A 12910-nucleotide genomic window follows, 5' to 3' on the forward strand; every position below is an offset into this window, starting at 1 on the left:
AATAAACATCTTTAACAACTAAATTCAAATAGCAAAAGCTATGTAATTGAACAAATATGTACTGAATAAACTTCATGTAAATTCGTAAAAATAGAAATATGAAATTTATAGTTTTAAACAAGGGAAATAATAACGACCTAATAATCCTAACTGCCACATAAATGCTAAAAATTATAACTTCCCAGAATGCAGGTGATAATTTTGTCCCGACGGTGTAAAAGTTCTCGATCCATATGCAACTACTCCTAAAAGTCCGCCTGCCTTCGTCTGGTTAAACACTTCGCATAATCCTTCTTGTGATGCGTCTGTATGTACAATATAAGGTTTTTCGTATTGTGGATAAACCATTATGTTCGGCTTAACGAAACATCTTCCTCAATAATAATTAGGTTGAATGATTGTTTAGTGCTAAACGTCCAGTGGCAAATATTTCATGCATATTCAGACGAGAACAAGTAAACAATTAATACAATTGATAGGTCTTGTCATTAAGGGGGTTCGCGGGTCTAAATCATTTATATAGGATTTCTCTATATTTTTCTATAAATGAACTTTGTCTTATAGTTTTAAATAGAAAAATAAAATAATAAAGTGGGGTCACCGTTCATTTGCGCTCACAATCTGCCTTCGAAAGAAGCATACATTTTTGTAAAAGTGGGTTTTTTCTGTTGAAGTAATAGGAGAAATAAAGTTAATATCGAAATAAAAAAAGAAATATATTACAGAAATCGCTCAAATTTTACAATAATTTAGTTTAAGTACAGCTTATATGGAAATTATATGAAAAAATATAGGTCACCGATGAGTTGAAAAAGATATTTCAATTTTAAAGCCAAAAATTGGCATTTTCCCACCAAAGGGAGATAATTTGGAACTTTTTCAATGATGTATACATTTTAAAAGTCATCTGGGGCCAACACGAATTGATTGTTTTGAATGATTTTGTACCATATGATAAAGTAACAATTAAAAAAGGTAACAAATAAAATTTGTAATGAAAAACAAATGTTTAATTTTTTTCTGAAATTTTTATACCCTCGAGCCTCCTTAAAAGCTATTCGTGATGATAGTCTGGGAAATTTGGACTGCCACTGGAAAATGAGGGTTTAACAGAAACTTTGCCTTGTAACAGGCCACATACAGTCGCCTCAAAGAGTTGTTGCAAGGGTTCTCAACTAGACACTATCTTTACACAAGGCATCGGATTTAACGTACCTAATATGACCGGACATGACTGCGAACTCGATACATTCCGCACAGCCAAACTGACGCCCCACTTCGGCAAGTGTTTTACTGCCTGTCGGAACAAGACCAAGTAACATGTTTCTTTGTCTTTAACAAATGAGTCATTGGCACCATCTTTTTTCTTTATTTCAATCCATCTTTTCTACTGTAATTTGTACATATTAGTTTGCGCTTACCATTCAAAGCTCCACAATGTTCACATTTTATATAGTTTTCTTCATTATGCACATCCTTATTAACCTGATCATCAATTAAATCTTATAAACATCTCTCAGTTTGCTCCTGCTCCTTCGACACAGTGCCAATGTCATGGTCAATACAATAGTATAATTGATTGTAATGATCTGTTTCCATTTTTAAATATCTGTCTGTCCTGATCAATCATTTCATTGATAAGAGATTGAAGTTTTGAAGCTTGTATAGTCTCAATCTCATTTTCCGCTTTCTTATCATTTTCAATCTTGGGCAACTGTAACTTCTGTTCAAGTTTTAAGCCTGCTTTTTTTGGTAAACTTTCAGGAGATTGTTATTCCATAAAGGCTTTGTTTGTAATTATGGATATTGCAATTTTGTTTTTTTTGGGGTTTTACTGACCCATGTTTTTCCTATTACTTTGCTCCTTAGCCCAATTAGTCTTTTAATGACCTGCTGGATAGGTTTTCCAAGTAAATCAACAACTAACCTGCTTCCAGTTAATATTTATGCAGTTAGATTTAGCAAAAAAGAAAGAGATGAAATAAAACTTCTATTGCATACACTGTAAGATTGTTCTACTGCTCTACAAATTGGCAAGATGTCACCTGGTCTATCTTTCAGCTTATGGAGAGAGACGTCAAAATTACTGAGTCCCATTATGTTACCCATTGATGGTTCATTTCTGTTGTTGATCCATTTTAAAATATCTAAATTTGCCACTACACGGGGGTCCTTGTAAACATTTGAAAAAGTTTTTGAATTCTCAGATATAGGACTATGCTGCTTTCCCCCAATACAGTTGCATAAGAGAGATTCTTCTTTCAGAAATAAAATGTTCAAAAATTCATTATAAAAACCTGTTTTTGATTTTCTTCCATCTTTGACAATGCTAAAAATAACAGTGTTAAAACACCAAGAATCAAATCAATCATCAAACAACCTAATGGCATTTTTATTTATCCAAATGCAGACTTGCAAATGACATTCCCACTTCTTTCCAATAAGCATCTTATTGATAATATACTACAAATTCACTTTACACATATCTTTATTCATTTGACATTAATGTCCAATTATGAAATGGCGGATTATAATATTGAAGCGTTGTAGCGTTGTCGATTTTAACCCTCCACTTTAGAACTGAAACATAAATCTAGTAATCAAATAGCGATCATTATTCAAATAGTTGAAAGTTTTTGTGATTTTATGATTTTTCCTCTTGCGTTGCCAATTTTGTTAGTCACTGTTGTATTGAATGTCACAGTCGACACACTTTCCCATTTGTTCGATTGGCAGTGGTAATTCACATATTTTGCGATAAAATAGATAAAAATACATTTTAAAATTTGGATTGAAAACAACTGATTGAACGTCCATAATTTTGTTATCAAATTACTTGATAAAATAAACCATACACACATTATTTGTTTTGAAAATGAAACATTACATATATTCACCTGACATTATATAAAATTGAATTTATATTCACTTGACATTTTTTTCAATATAACAAAGAATGAAAACAGGGTAAATGAGACCATGCAGCAAACAGCAGGAAATATTTCAACTCAAGGCCTCCAATCAGGTTAATTGAATTTTCCTACACGTGTATCTCTGAAAAAAGATTAAACTGGTTGTCAACTGACTGGTGTAACATTTACTGCAGATCCATTAATGCTTGAGGTCTTCTTTTTTTTAGGAGTCTTACATTTTGTTAGAGTTACGCCTACTGCTGTAATCTCTTCTCTGTTTGTGGCTGAAATGAGTCAGTAATGACAGAGTATTTCAATATGGTTACTTTTTTAGACTAAATTGAGTCAGTAAACGTATTGAAATACTCTGTCATTACTAATTGTGACCAAAATGAGTCAGCTTTGACAGAGCTTTTCAATATGTTTACAGTTTGTGGTTGAAATGAGCCAGTAATGACCTGCTGATAATTCACCTGAATGCTTTTTTTTTATTTTTGGTATGAGATTTAAAGTTATTTATTGCTATTCAAAACAAAACCATGCATTTTATTTATATCTTGAAATTTCAGATGACGATTCCGGTACAGATTCTGCAACGCTATAGAGGAAGCGTCATGTCAAACTGTAGAGGAAGTTTGTAGCCCTAGATCAAAATCAATCAAGTAAAAAACAGACAATGACCAACACTAAATCGCAAAACCAACCTCTCCCAAATTTTCCTGATCCGTCCGATAAACATTCAAAAAATTTGTAAGGGTTCCGCGGAACCCAGTGTCTCGCCTATTTTTGATGTAAATCGCAGGCTCAACAAAAATGAGGAAAAAAATCAATAAAAATATTCCTCTTGATACAATCTTTTGATTGTAAGAAGCTACCATGTACTGTCCAAGTTTGGTAAAAATGCAGCATAGTTTATGAATCTAATAAATGCTTTAAAAACTTTAACTGCAGACTTTACAGGTATGTAATGTTAACTGAAAGAAAATCTAAGTCCATTTAAAAGTAAAATACGGAAAAAGTGGATTTTTTTTCATTCAAATTTACTTCTGGATACTATCTTATGATTATAAATAAGCTTCTGTTCAAGTTTGGTACAACCCAGGATAGTTTAAGAAAGTTATTTAAATTTTAAAAACTTTTACCACAGAGTGAATGTAATGTTTCACTGCAGATAAACTAAGTCCATTCAAAAGTAAAATACGGAAAAAATGGATTTATTTTTTTGTAAAATTTGCCTCTGGATACTATCTTATGATCATAAACAAGCTTCTGTCTAAGTTTGGTACAAACCCAGGATAGTTTAAGAAAGTTATTAAAATTCTAAAAACTTTAACCACAGAGTGAATGTAATGTTTCCCCGCAGAAAAAACTAAGTCCATTTAAAAGTTAAATACGAAAAAAAATGAATTTTATTTTTACAAAATTTACTCCTGGATACTATCTTATGATCATAAACAAGCTTCTGTCCGAGTTTGGTAGAAATCCAGTATAGTTTAAGAAAGTTATTAAAATTTCAAAAACGTTAACCACAGATTGAATATTTGTGGACGCCGCCGACGACGACGACGGAAAGTAGGATCGCTTAGTCTCGCTTTTTCGACTAAAGTCGAAGGCTCGACAAAAATAGAGACAGTGTCTAAACTAAAGTAACGACAAGTCAGCCTATCCCTAATCTTCCGTCAGGATAAACATTAACTAATCACCCGACTCAATCAATGAAAATGAACCATTACAGTTATATGTACCTTACCTTGACCAATTAGCATATGAATGGAACATTCTTTACCTGATATTGCCATGGATAGTAAAACATTTTTTTCAGAACAGGTAATAGATAATTGACAGCTGCCAGTGTCTTTCTTTTTTGCACATATAGGTAATGCCACCTTAAACGGTCTATTCCCTGTTGATATAAAAATGGAAGATGGAACCAGAATCAGTTTTAGAGAATTTGAAGATATGTTTGTACAGCACATGATTAGAGACGAAAGAGAGGGACAATATATTCGTCTTTAGAAGCGGGAAAATAATCTGCCTTCAGAATTAGAAGAAAACAAATGCTTTAGAATATGAAAAAAATAGCAGCCAAAATCCGCCTTAAGAATATAAAAAAATCTTCATTCAATTAAAGAAATTTGTCATTCCAAAGATTAAGATTTTTACAATTTCTTTGCATTTTTGAACAGAAAAACTAGACCTTCATACACATGAAATACTAAAGTTGGTAACAAACTTGATCGACTTAATTTAATTTACTACATGTATAATTTTGACGTTTTTAGTTCACAGTTTCTTCATATGCAGTTATTAGTCATATTTCAATGTCCTTTTAGTGTTCTTCGAATATAAAGTATTATCACAATTGCATGAATTTGTTTCGTGCATAACTGATCTAATCTGTAACAGCATCATTAATCTGACCAGTTTGCATGTATCTATTTATTTTGTGCACCAACAAAATCTGAAAAAAATTAGGACAAAAATTAAAATTATTGGTTACATTAAAATAAATTTACCAAAGGAGAAGGTATGATAAGGGACGTTTTTGGCCCCCTCTCCAAAGAAGCCTTTATTCGTACCATTGCTAGCCTTAGTATAGAAACTTAGAAAAAAAATGATTTTTTTATGTTCCGGTAAAAAGAAGGTTGCCTAGCAACCGTTTTAATTATATAATAAAATAAGCAGATATGAATTGCTGTATCTGTACAAATAACCATATTTCCAGATAAGATGGTTGGTTTGAGAATAACTTGAAGTTACAAATGAATAGTCACTTCAATTTGAGTTTACAGGATGCTTAGCAACAACATAACAACAGAAATATTCCCTAGCAACGGTTAATTAAAGGTGATTTTTGTCCTTTTAAGAATGCATCTAGCATTGTTTGTGTTCATATAATGGTGTTTCATTATAATACAATGTGTGAGTAATCCATATCTTTTTTTACTAGGTTTATATTGAGCCTAGCAACACTAATGTTGCTTAGCAACAGCATAAAATATTAAATTAAAGCTAACTGCAAATGAAGTAGTCATTTTATTGTACTAGTACAAATAAATGCGAAAACAGAATGCATGTTCAAGAATAACAATTGGTAAGAAATGAAAATGTCAGTTTAATTGTAGCTCTATTGTATAAATGCTTGACAACAACGTAGCAACAGAAATGGTGCATAGCAACGGTTAACAATTTATAAGATACTAGTATGTTACAGGTCTTTTTAGTCACTCTCTTTACATATAACTGCATAAAAGTTCATTAGAAGATCTTTTCATAGAGCAATTTTTCTAACAAGAACAGTTTATTGCCTAACAACAGATTTTACTGAATACCATAAAATATCCTTTGTTGGTGAACTATCTCTTTGAAATGGTTTTGAAATATTTAAAATACTTTAGGTGGTGTCAAATGCTTAAAATTATCGAGATGCATATTTAGTATGCGTTGCGTTACAGTAACAGCTTCAATCTAGTAATGGCCATGATCTCTGGAAACCACTGAGGACTTTATTAGGCAATATTAAAATCTTGAGTAACGGCTTGCGTTTGCTTTTTGTAGTTCTAGTTATCAACATCATGTATATATTTATTAGTATTTCCTTAGCAACAACAGCAAGTCAGAAGGGAAAGTGTTTTAACAAACATATTAAGATACTTTTCAAGAGTATTATTATTCTAGTTTGTACCATCTTATATTCTAAACTTTAAAATCAACAAAAATAATTTTCCATTGCTCCAAACAGGTAAGGTTTTCGACTTATGTTAGACTTATAAATTCAGTGGGTATCATGGAAACACAAAATATATTTAATAAGTGACTATTACATAACCATGATGACATCGTTCTACTTTTTTTTATGTTACTACATTTTAATTGAAAAGTCTTTTCTTATACAAAATACAACAATCTCATGTAAGTAAAATACAACAATCTCATGTAAGTATATGAACAGCAATTTGTTTAATAGCCTGTGTACTCCTTATCGTCTGAGATTTCGATATTCCAATTTTAAGTACAACGAAAAATTATATGAAAATATTGTTTTAATACTAACATTTGCATTGACGATAAAATTTACTAACATGAATAAGTTATGACCATTTCATTACAGAAAAGTAATTTAACCACAATATAATGTCAATGACTAAATCAGCATGATTTGGTAAACAATGAGAGTAAGACATTAGCTATTTGTAAATGCTCATAAAATATGTGAATACATGACTTATTTAAACATTTTCTTGAAAAACAAATTTTAATTAAAGTTATGCCCTAAATATAAGTGAAGAGTAGCTGTCACATACACACAGTTTGTATTAGTTATTTCACTCCTCTGGCAAAGAATCACAGTCACTTTCATCAGAACTCGGTATGTGAGATGCATCTAAAACAGATGTTTTAAAGTCTCTCCTTGATCCAGACTGCTGTTCAAGTCTTTGATACCCCAGATACCATAGCACACTTGCAACATGTGCACAACAACCAACTACTCGTGCTCCCGATTTGCATGTACAATACCATCCTTCTATATCTCCTTCGTCACTGTAACTTATGAAGACAGTATGGGAAAGTTTGTTACTATGCCTAGATTGTATTTTAATTTTGAGCAGGTTTGCTTTGATTTTGCACACATACAGTTCAAATTTTCCGTCTTCACCCTCGTGTTCTCTGACATAGTTAGGGGCCTGTTTAAGCTGATATACCCCCATGGTTATTTCTCGTAGTTTATCCATACTCAGAACTGGAAAATCAGCTAGTTCATCTAAAACATTTGATGCATCAACTAATTTGTAAATGGTACGTTTGGTCAATAAGCCTTCTTCCGTCACCATCTTTTGGATTGCATTTCCCTTTTTGCATTTTTCAAGCATTGCTTCGGCAATACTTTTATCCTCAGGGTGTGTACCAGCAAGTGGTGGCCGAAATTTGTTGCAAACAGCGCATACAATCCGTAATAAATCACCAATTATTGGAATGAAATGGTTAGAAACTACCTTGTCGAAGAACCTCCATTGTTTAACTCGTGCATTCACACTTTCAACGACCCATCTCACTTTGGTTACTAGTCTGCTGGCGTTGGCTTCTTCTACCGGGTGCTGTTTTGATCCCTTCTTCAGGTAAACGGGCATTTCTACGTTATACCCTTGTTCTCTTAAGAAGTCTACCACGTCTCTAAATCCCCTGTCGACCACACAAACATCGCTAGTCTCTAGCCACTCATTCATGCCTTCGGCATTGACAGAAATCATGTGCTTTGTTATTGCCGCGTCATTATTTTTTCCGTTTGCAAAATAGGGACCCAGTACTGACAGGATATATCCATCTGTTCCTACTATGACCATTGGTTTAACTAGCGGTCTGTTTTTATGCAGGCTGTATGATAACCTCTGGAATTCATAATCAGCGCTTTTCTGGAGGTAGATATAAGTACCGTCCATGACAATAATTGCAGCATCTTCAGAATCATTGGCAAACAGAGTTTTTGCTATTGGAGTGGTGTGGTTCCGAACAAAATCTTCGTGGCTTATATGCTGAAACCCAATGAAATGTGGTACAAAATCCTGCATAAGGGAAACTCTGGCACTATGAATACATCTTTGCACTTGGCTTTTGGCTAACGAAAATATTGTTCCAAGTATATGATTTGGAAGTCCTGTCCTTAGTTTTGTTAACAAGACAGCTATACATGTGCGTACAGACCTAACATTGGTTTGACGTGCTGATACAATATATGAGGAGAGTTCATTGAATTGATGCTTTGATAATCCAGTTAGATTGTAATAGTCACCATCAGATAATGATAATGGATTGTCAAAATTCAGGATATGAGAGGTTGCCAAGGTTTTTCTCACATTTTCTAATAATGAAGTTATATCAGAACGATTCATATATGTTGTAGTGTATTTTGCAGTTAATGCTTGAAGTGATGTGTCGTCGAAAAGTTGTTCAGATAAATGATGTTTGCAACAGCGTGTATTTCCATCTATAAAAACGGCATTTTTTATAAAGGCTTGGGTTCTTGCCTGTAAAGGAACTTTGCATAACTTATTTCTACTGGTACCTTCCTTCTTGCATACAATGCAGAATCTATGTGATGTGTGAGTGGAAGAAATATTCAGTTCAATTTGTTTCGGACTTAGTATTTTCGTGGATACGGCTTCTTCTGTATTTATAACAAACTCAGAGTCACTGTCATCTGTAATACACTCGGAAAGACAGTTTGAAACTTTCTGTTCATTGTTTACTTTTTTTAGTGTTTTCCTGTATATTGATCTACACTTCTCACATATCACATCATTTTCTTCAAGGTTTCGCTCAATTCTTTTTCTTACAAACTGTTTCAGTGCTTTAGTTGTTATCTTACGTCTGGATTTTAGATGACATCTACCACAAACCACACACTTGAACTCTTTAGCCATCAGTCACCTGGAAAAATGTAAACAAATATTATTGATTAATGTAAAAAAAAAAAAAAAAAATATCAGCATGTAAGATAAGATCAATTTTATTTCCTATAGAGGACCCATAATGGGCATAACCAGTACAGTGATATTCATATTAAAAAAATATAATATAGATAATACAAACAAAAAAAACCCATAACGTGAAATATACATGAGTTAATAATATATGTAGTCATATAACCCGTAATGTTTAGTGTTTCTTGACCATGCACCAGAAGCAGCATTACATTCTTTATAAAATAGCTTTTATTTATATTCTAGCACTTTTAATCACAACATGCATAAAAAAAACTCAAAAAGAGTTATTATAGTATCCTTCTCGAGGATAGTGCTCATGAACAAGATTGTTAAGCAGTTATCAAAATGCAGAAGTCACCTGGGGCAGGTGCGTAAAGGATATAGTAACATGTTTGTTATATAGATGAGACCGTTGGTTTTCCAGTTTGAATGGGTTTACACTAGTAATTTGGGGCCCTTTATAGCTTATTGTTTGGTGTGAGCCAAGGCTCCGTGTTGAAGGGCGTACATTGGCCTATAATGGTTTACTTTTATAAATTATTATTTGGATGGAGAGCTGTCTCATTGGCACTCACACCACATCTTCCTATATCTATTTGTAAAGTTTTTGTGCAATGAGAATATTCCGAATTAGATACAGTCTCTAGCGCAACTTGTCCCAATGCTCACTCTGATAAAAAAAAAAAACAGACAAAATTACACATGAAACACAAACAATTGTATAATCGAAAAAAAAATTGAGCCCCTTCTTGTTTACCTCCCCCCTTTGGAGAAATTACCCTTAAGTAAATCCCAGCTTACTCCTTTAAGGTATGATATCTTGTATTACAATTTCAATGCGATCCATACACTTTAACACAAGCTTTTGTCTGAAAACTGAAATATAATTCTTGCATGTATTTGGTCATTTTTTGGCCCCCGACTTCCTAAATGTATTACCCCCAAACTTAATCCCTACCTTTCTTTTGTAGTATTGAACCATCTGGTAAAATTTTAAAGTGATCCATTCACATAAACTTAAGTTATTGTTTGGAAACCAAATGTGTCTCGGACAACGACATGATAGCAATATAACTAAAAAATGTTGCGGTCGTATTAAAAGTCTTTAACAAACAGTTTACGATGCATGGACTTGATAATATGTATTTGATTTTCGTACATGTATTTATTTTATTACATATATGGTACATAATGCCCCTTTCAAGTATAATCAATAACACTGAATAATTTTGCAACTTACATTCAAGTTTAATACATGTTTTCACTACCACCGCCATCTTTTAATGTCTAGGACAATCCATGCGTGAATAAACCAATCCATGGGTATTGCTGCGACGTACAACGTATCTCGAATCTAAAAAAAGAAAAAAAGTTATGTTGATTAAAAATGTATCATAGATTTTCGCTGTGGTTGGCATGGTTAGGTTGTGGGGTTGGGTTACTGACTATCCTTTATGGCATTACTGTGCCGACAGCACTTGCCGAATCATATCCTGTTCTAACCAGAAAGTAATGAAAAACATATATCCTGTTCTAAACAAAAATATTGAAAAAACATACCCTGTTCTATACACGCTCAAAAAATGTATACCTTGTTCTAGACCGTATAAAATAGATGCAGTTCTAGACCTGGGCTCTATACTGTATCTTAAACAGTTATATACGCGATCCTGTTCCAGACAAATACTTTGTTTAAAAAAAGACCTTGTTCTCACCAGCAAGGCATGAAAGGACGACCCTGTTCTAACCTGCAGGACATGAAAAGGGAGACTGTTCTAACAAACAGGGCATGAAAAAGTTACCCTGTTTTGCGGCACACTCATACCACTAAAAAAATAGGAAGTAACCCCCCTTGCAACAACACCGACAAGGACACATAAGAATTGACTATAAAAATCATTCGAAAATGGCGTAACTCAGCAGATGGATGGATACAAAGCAGAAATATTTTTAAAAAATACACAGAGTTGGCGTGACAGGGAAGCATAGCCTTTAATTGTTTGCTTGTTGGTTTTTTAATCATTTAAGCTGAGAAGTCACTTTCAATAAAATCATGAAAGGAAATAACAGTAATATTCATTATCTACAATTCCCGCATGATATAGGTCTAGTGAACATCTTTGTGCCTTATAAGTGTTTGTTATGTTTGTTATTTCCTTAAAGAACCGAGTATTACATTCAGGTGACATTATTTATATATTTAAAAAAAAAAAAAAAAAAAAAAAAAATGTGTCTGAGATACGATCTATGACCGTCTAGGTTGCAGAGCAGCGATGTGTACCATTGAGCCACGGCGGCTGAACACTTATTCAATGTAATTTTAATGTACTTAAATGTTTTGTCAAAATCAGTGATGGATATTTCCCCCTCTAATTCAGTTGATAAACTAAATAAATCTTGCTGGGTTGATTTGTTTTTACAAATATCGAAGTTGAAACAAAAAATACGTGTATTTTACCGCATAGTATTTTCTACAGAAATATTTTTACCATTGGCATTGCTCATGATCGTCTGCCGCTTCCCTGTCATCACATTATCTCAAGTTTATCGGCGATTTGTTGCTCTGTTTACAAAATGTTTTATAACAGATTTCTAATCAAATCATTTTTCAATTTATATAAAAAATATTGAAGTACATACCTTTGTTTTACGGCTCTCTGGGTTGCCAATGTAATCTATCGTGTCAGTTCCTTCCGACAGAAACAGAGTCACAAAATAAGTCTTACAATCCGGCATTTCAAAATGAACTATTTATTGTTCATTAAATAAAATTCGTTGTTGATTTCCATGTATTTATATCACTGGAAAAGTCAACATAAGTCTTTTAACTTAATCTACGTGTATGAAAATGAGCTTGGAAACATGTACGTAAATTCGGGAAATAAAACGAGTTCATTCCGTCAACCGGTAAAAAGTAAGTTTTTCGGTCAAAATTCCGACAGTTTTTTTAAAATTTCAATATGAGCGGACGCTCGCCCCAAAAAGTCCTTTTGTAAGGTGACACAACATTACATTTTTGGCAATATCTAAAAATATCTTCTTGGGGCGAGCGTCCGCTCCTACTTAATTCATTCGATATTACTGTTAGGTACCGACCATTTTGTTGTTTTTGCGTTACTAGGCAAAGAAAAACGTGTCGTTTCAATTGTTAAAAGTTAAAAATATTCGAACTTCAATGGTGTTTTTATTAGTTCGATATTTATGGAAGTTAAAAAACATATATTTCAGAAAAACAATTGTCTTTGATTTTTCACTAAAATAGGGGGCCAATTAGATAGCTTATCATACCTTCTCCTTTGTCTGTTACACAGGTAATTTATGTGCTGCATAAGTACATCGGGAGTGTCTTTTTCTAAGTATCCCTTCATTGGTTTGTTTGGTCATGTGTATTCCAATATATATTGTCGACATGGTAAAGAAGATACTTTATATATGTCACAAGTTTTATTTGAATTAAATGATAGTTACATAATATTCAAATTGGTGACAATACTTTGTATTTACCAAAAGATTTAA

General features: G+C 32.9%; 1 protein-coding gene across 1 annotated transcript; it reads right to left on the reverse strand.

The window, feature by feature from the left end:
* Nucleotides 1–6873: 6873 nt before the first annotated feature.
* Nucleotides 6874–12667, reverse strand: LOC143051946 (uncharacterized). Its single transcript, XM_076224929.1, has 3 exons — nt 12035–12667; nt 10635–10748; nt 6874–9338 (listed from the first exon to the last, which is right to left on the reverse strand). The coding sequence occupies exon 3, from the start codon at nt 9329–9331 to the stop codon at nt 7238–7240; it is 2094 nt and encodes a 697-aa protein (XP_076081044.1). The 5' UTR covers nt 9332–9338; nt 10635–10748; nt 12035–12667; the 3' UTR covers nt 6874–7237.
* Nucleotides 12668–12910: the final 243 nt, after the last annotated feature.

The sequence above is a fragment of the Mytilus galloprovincialis genome, chromosome 11 (assembly GCF_965363235.1).
Source record: "Mytilus galloprovincialis chromosome 11, xbMytGall1.hap1.1, whole genome shotgun sequence".
Taxonomy (NCBI): domain Eukaryota; kingdom Metazoa; phylum Mollusca; class Bivalvia; order Mytilida; family Mytilidae; genus Mytilus; species Mytilus galloprovincialis.

Coding starts and splice junctions, on each gene's coding strand:
- LOC143051946 (XM_076224929.1), bottom strand. CDS start 9,331: ATGGCTAAAGAGTTCAAGTGTGTGGTTTGTGGTAGATGTCATCTAAAA.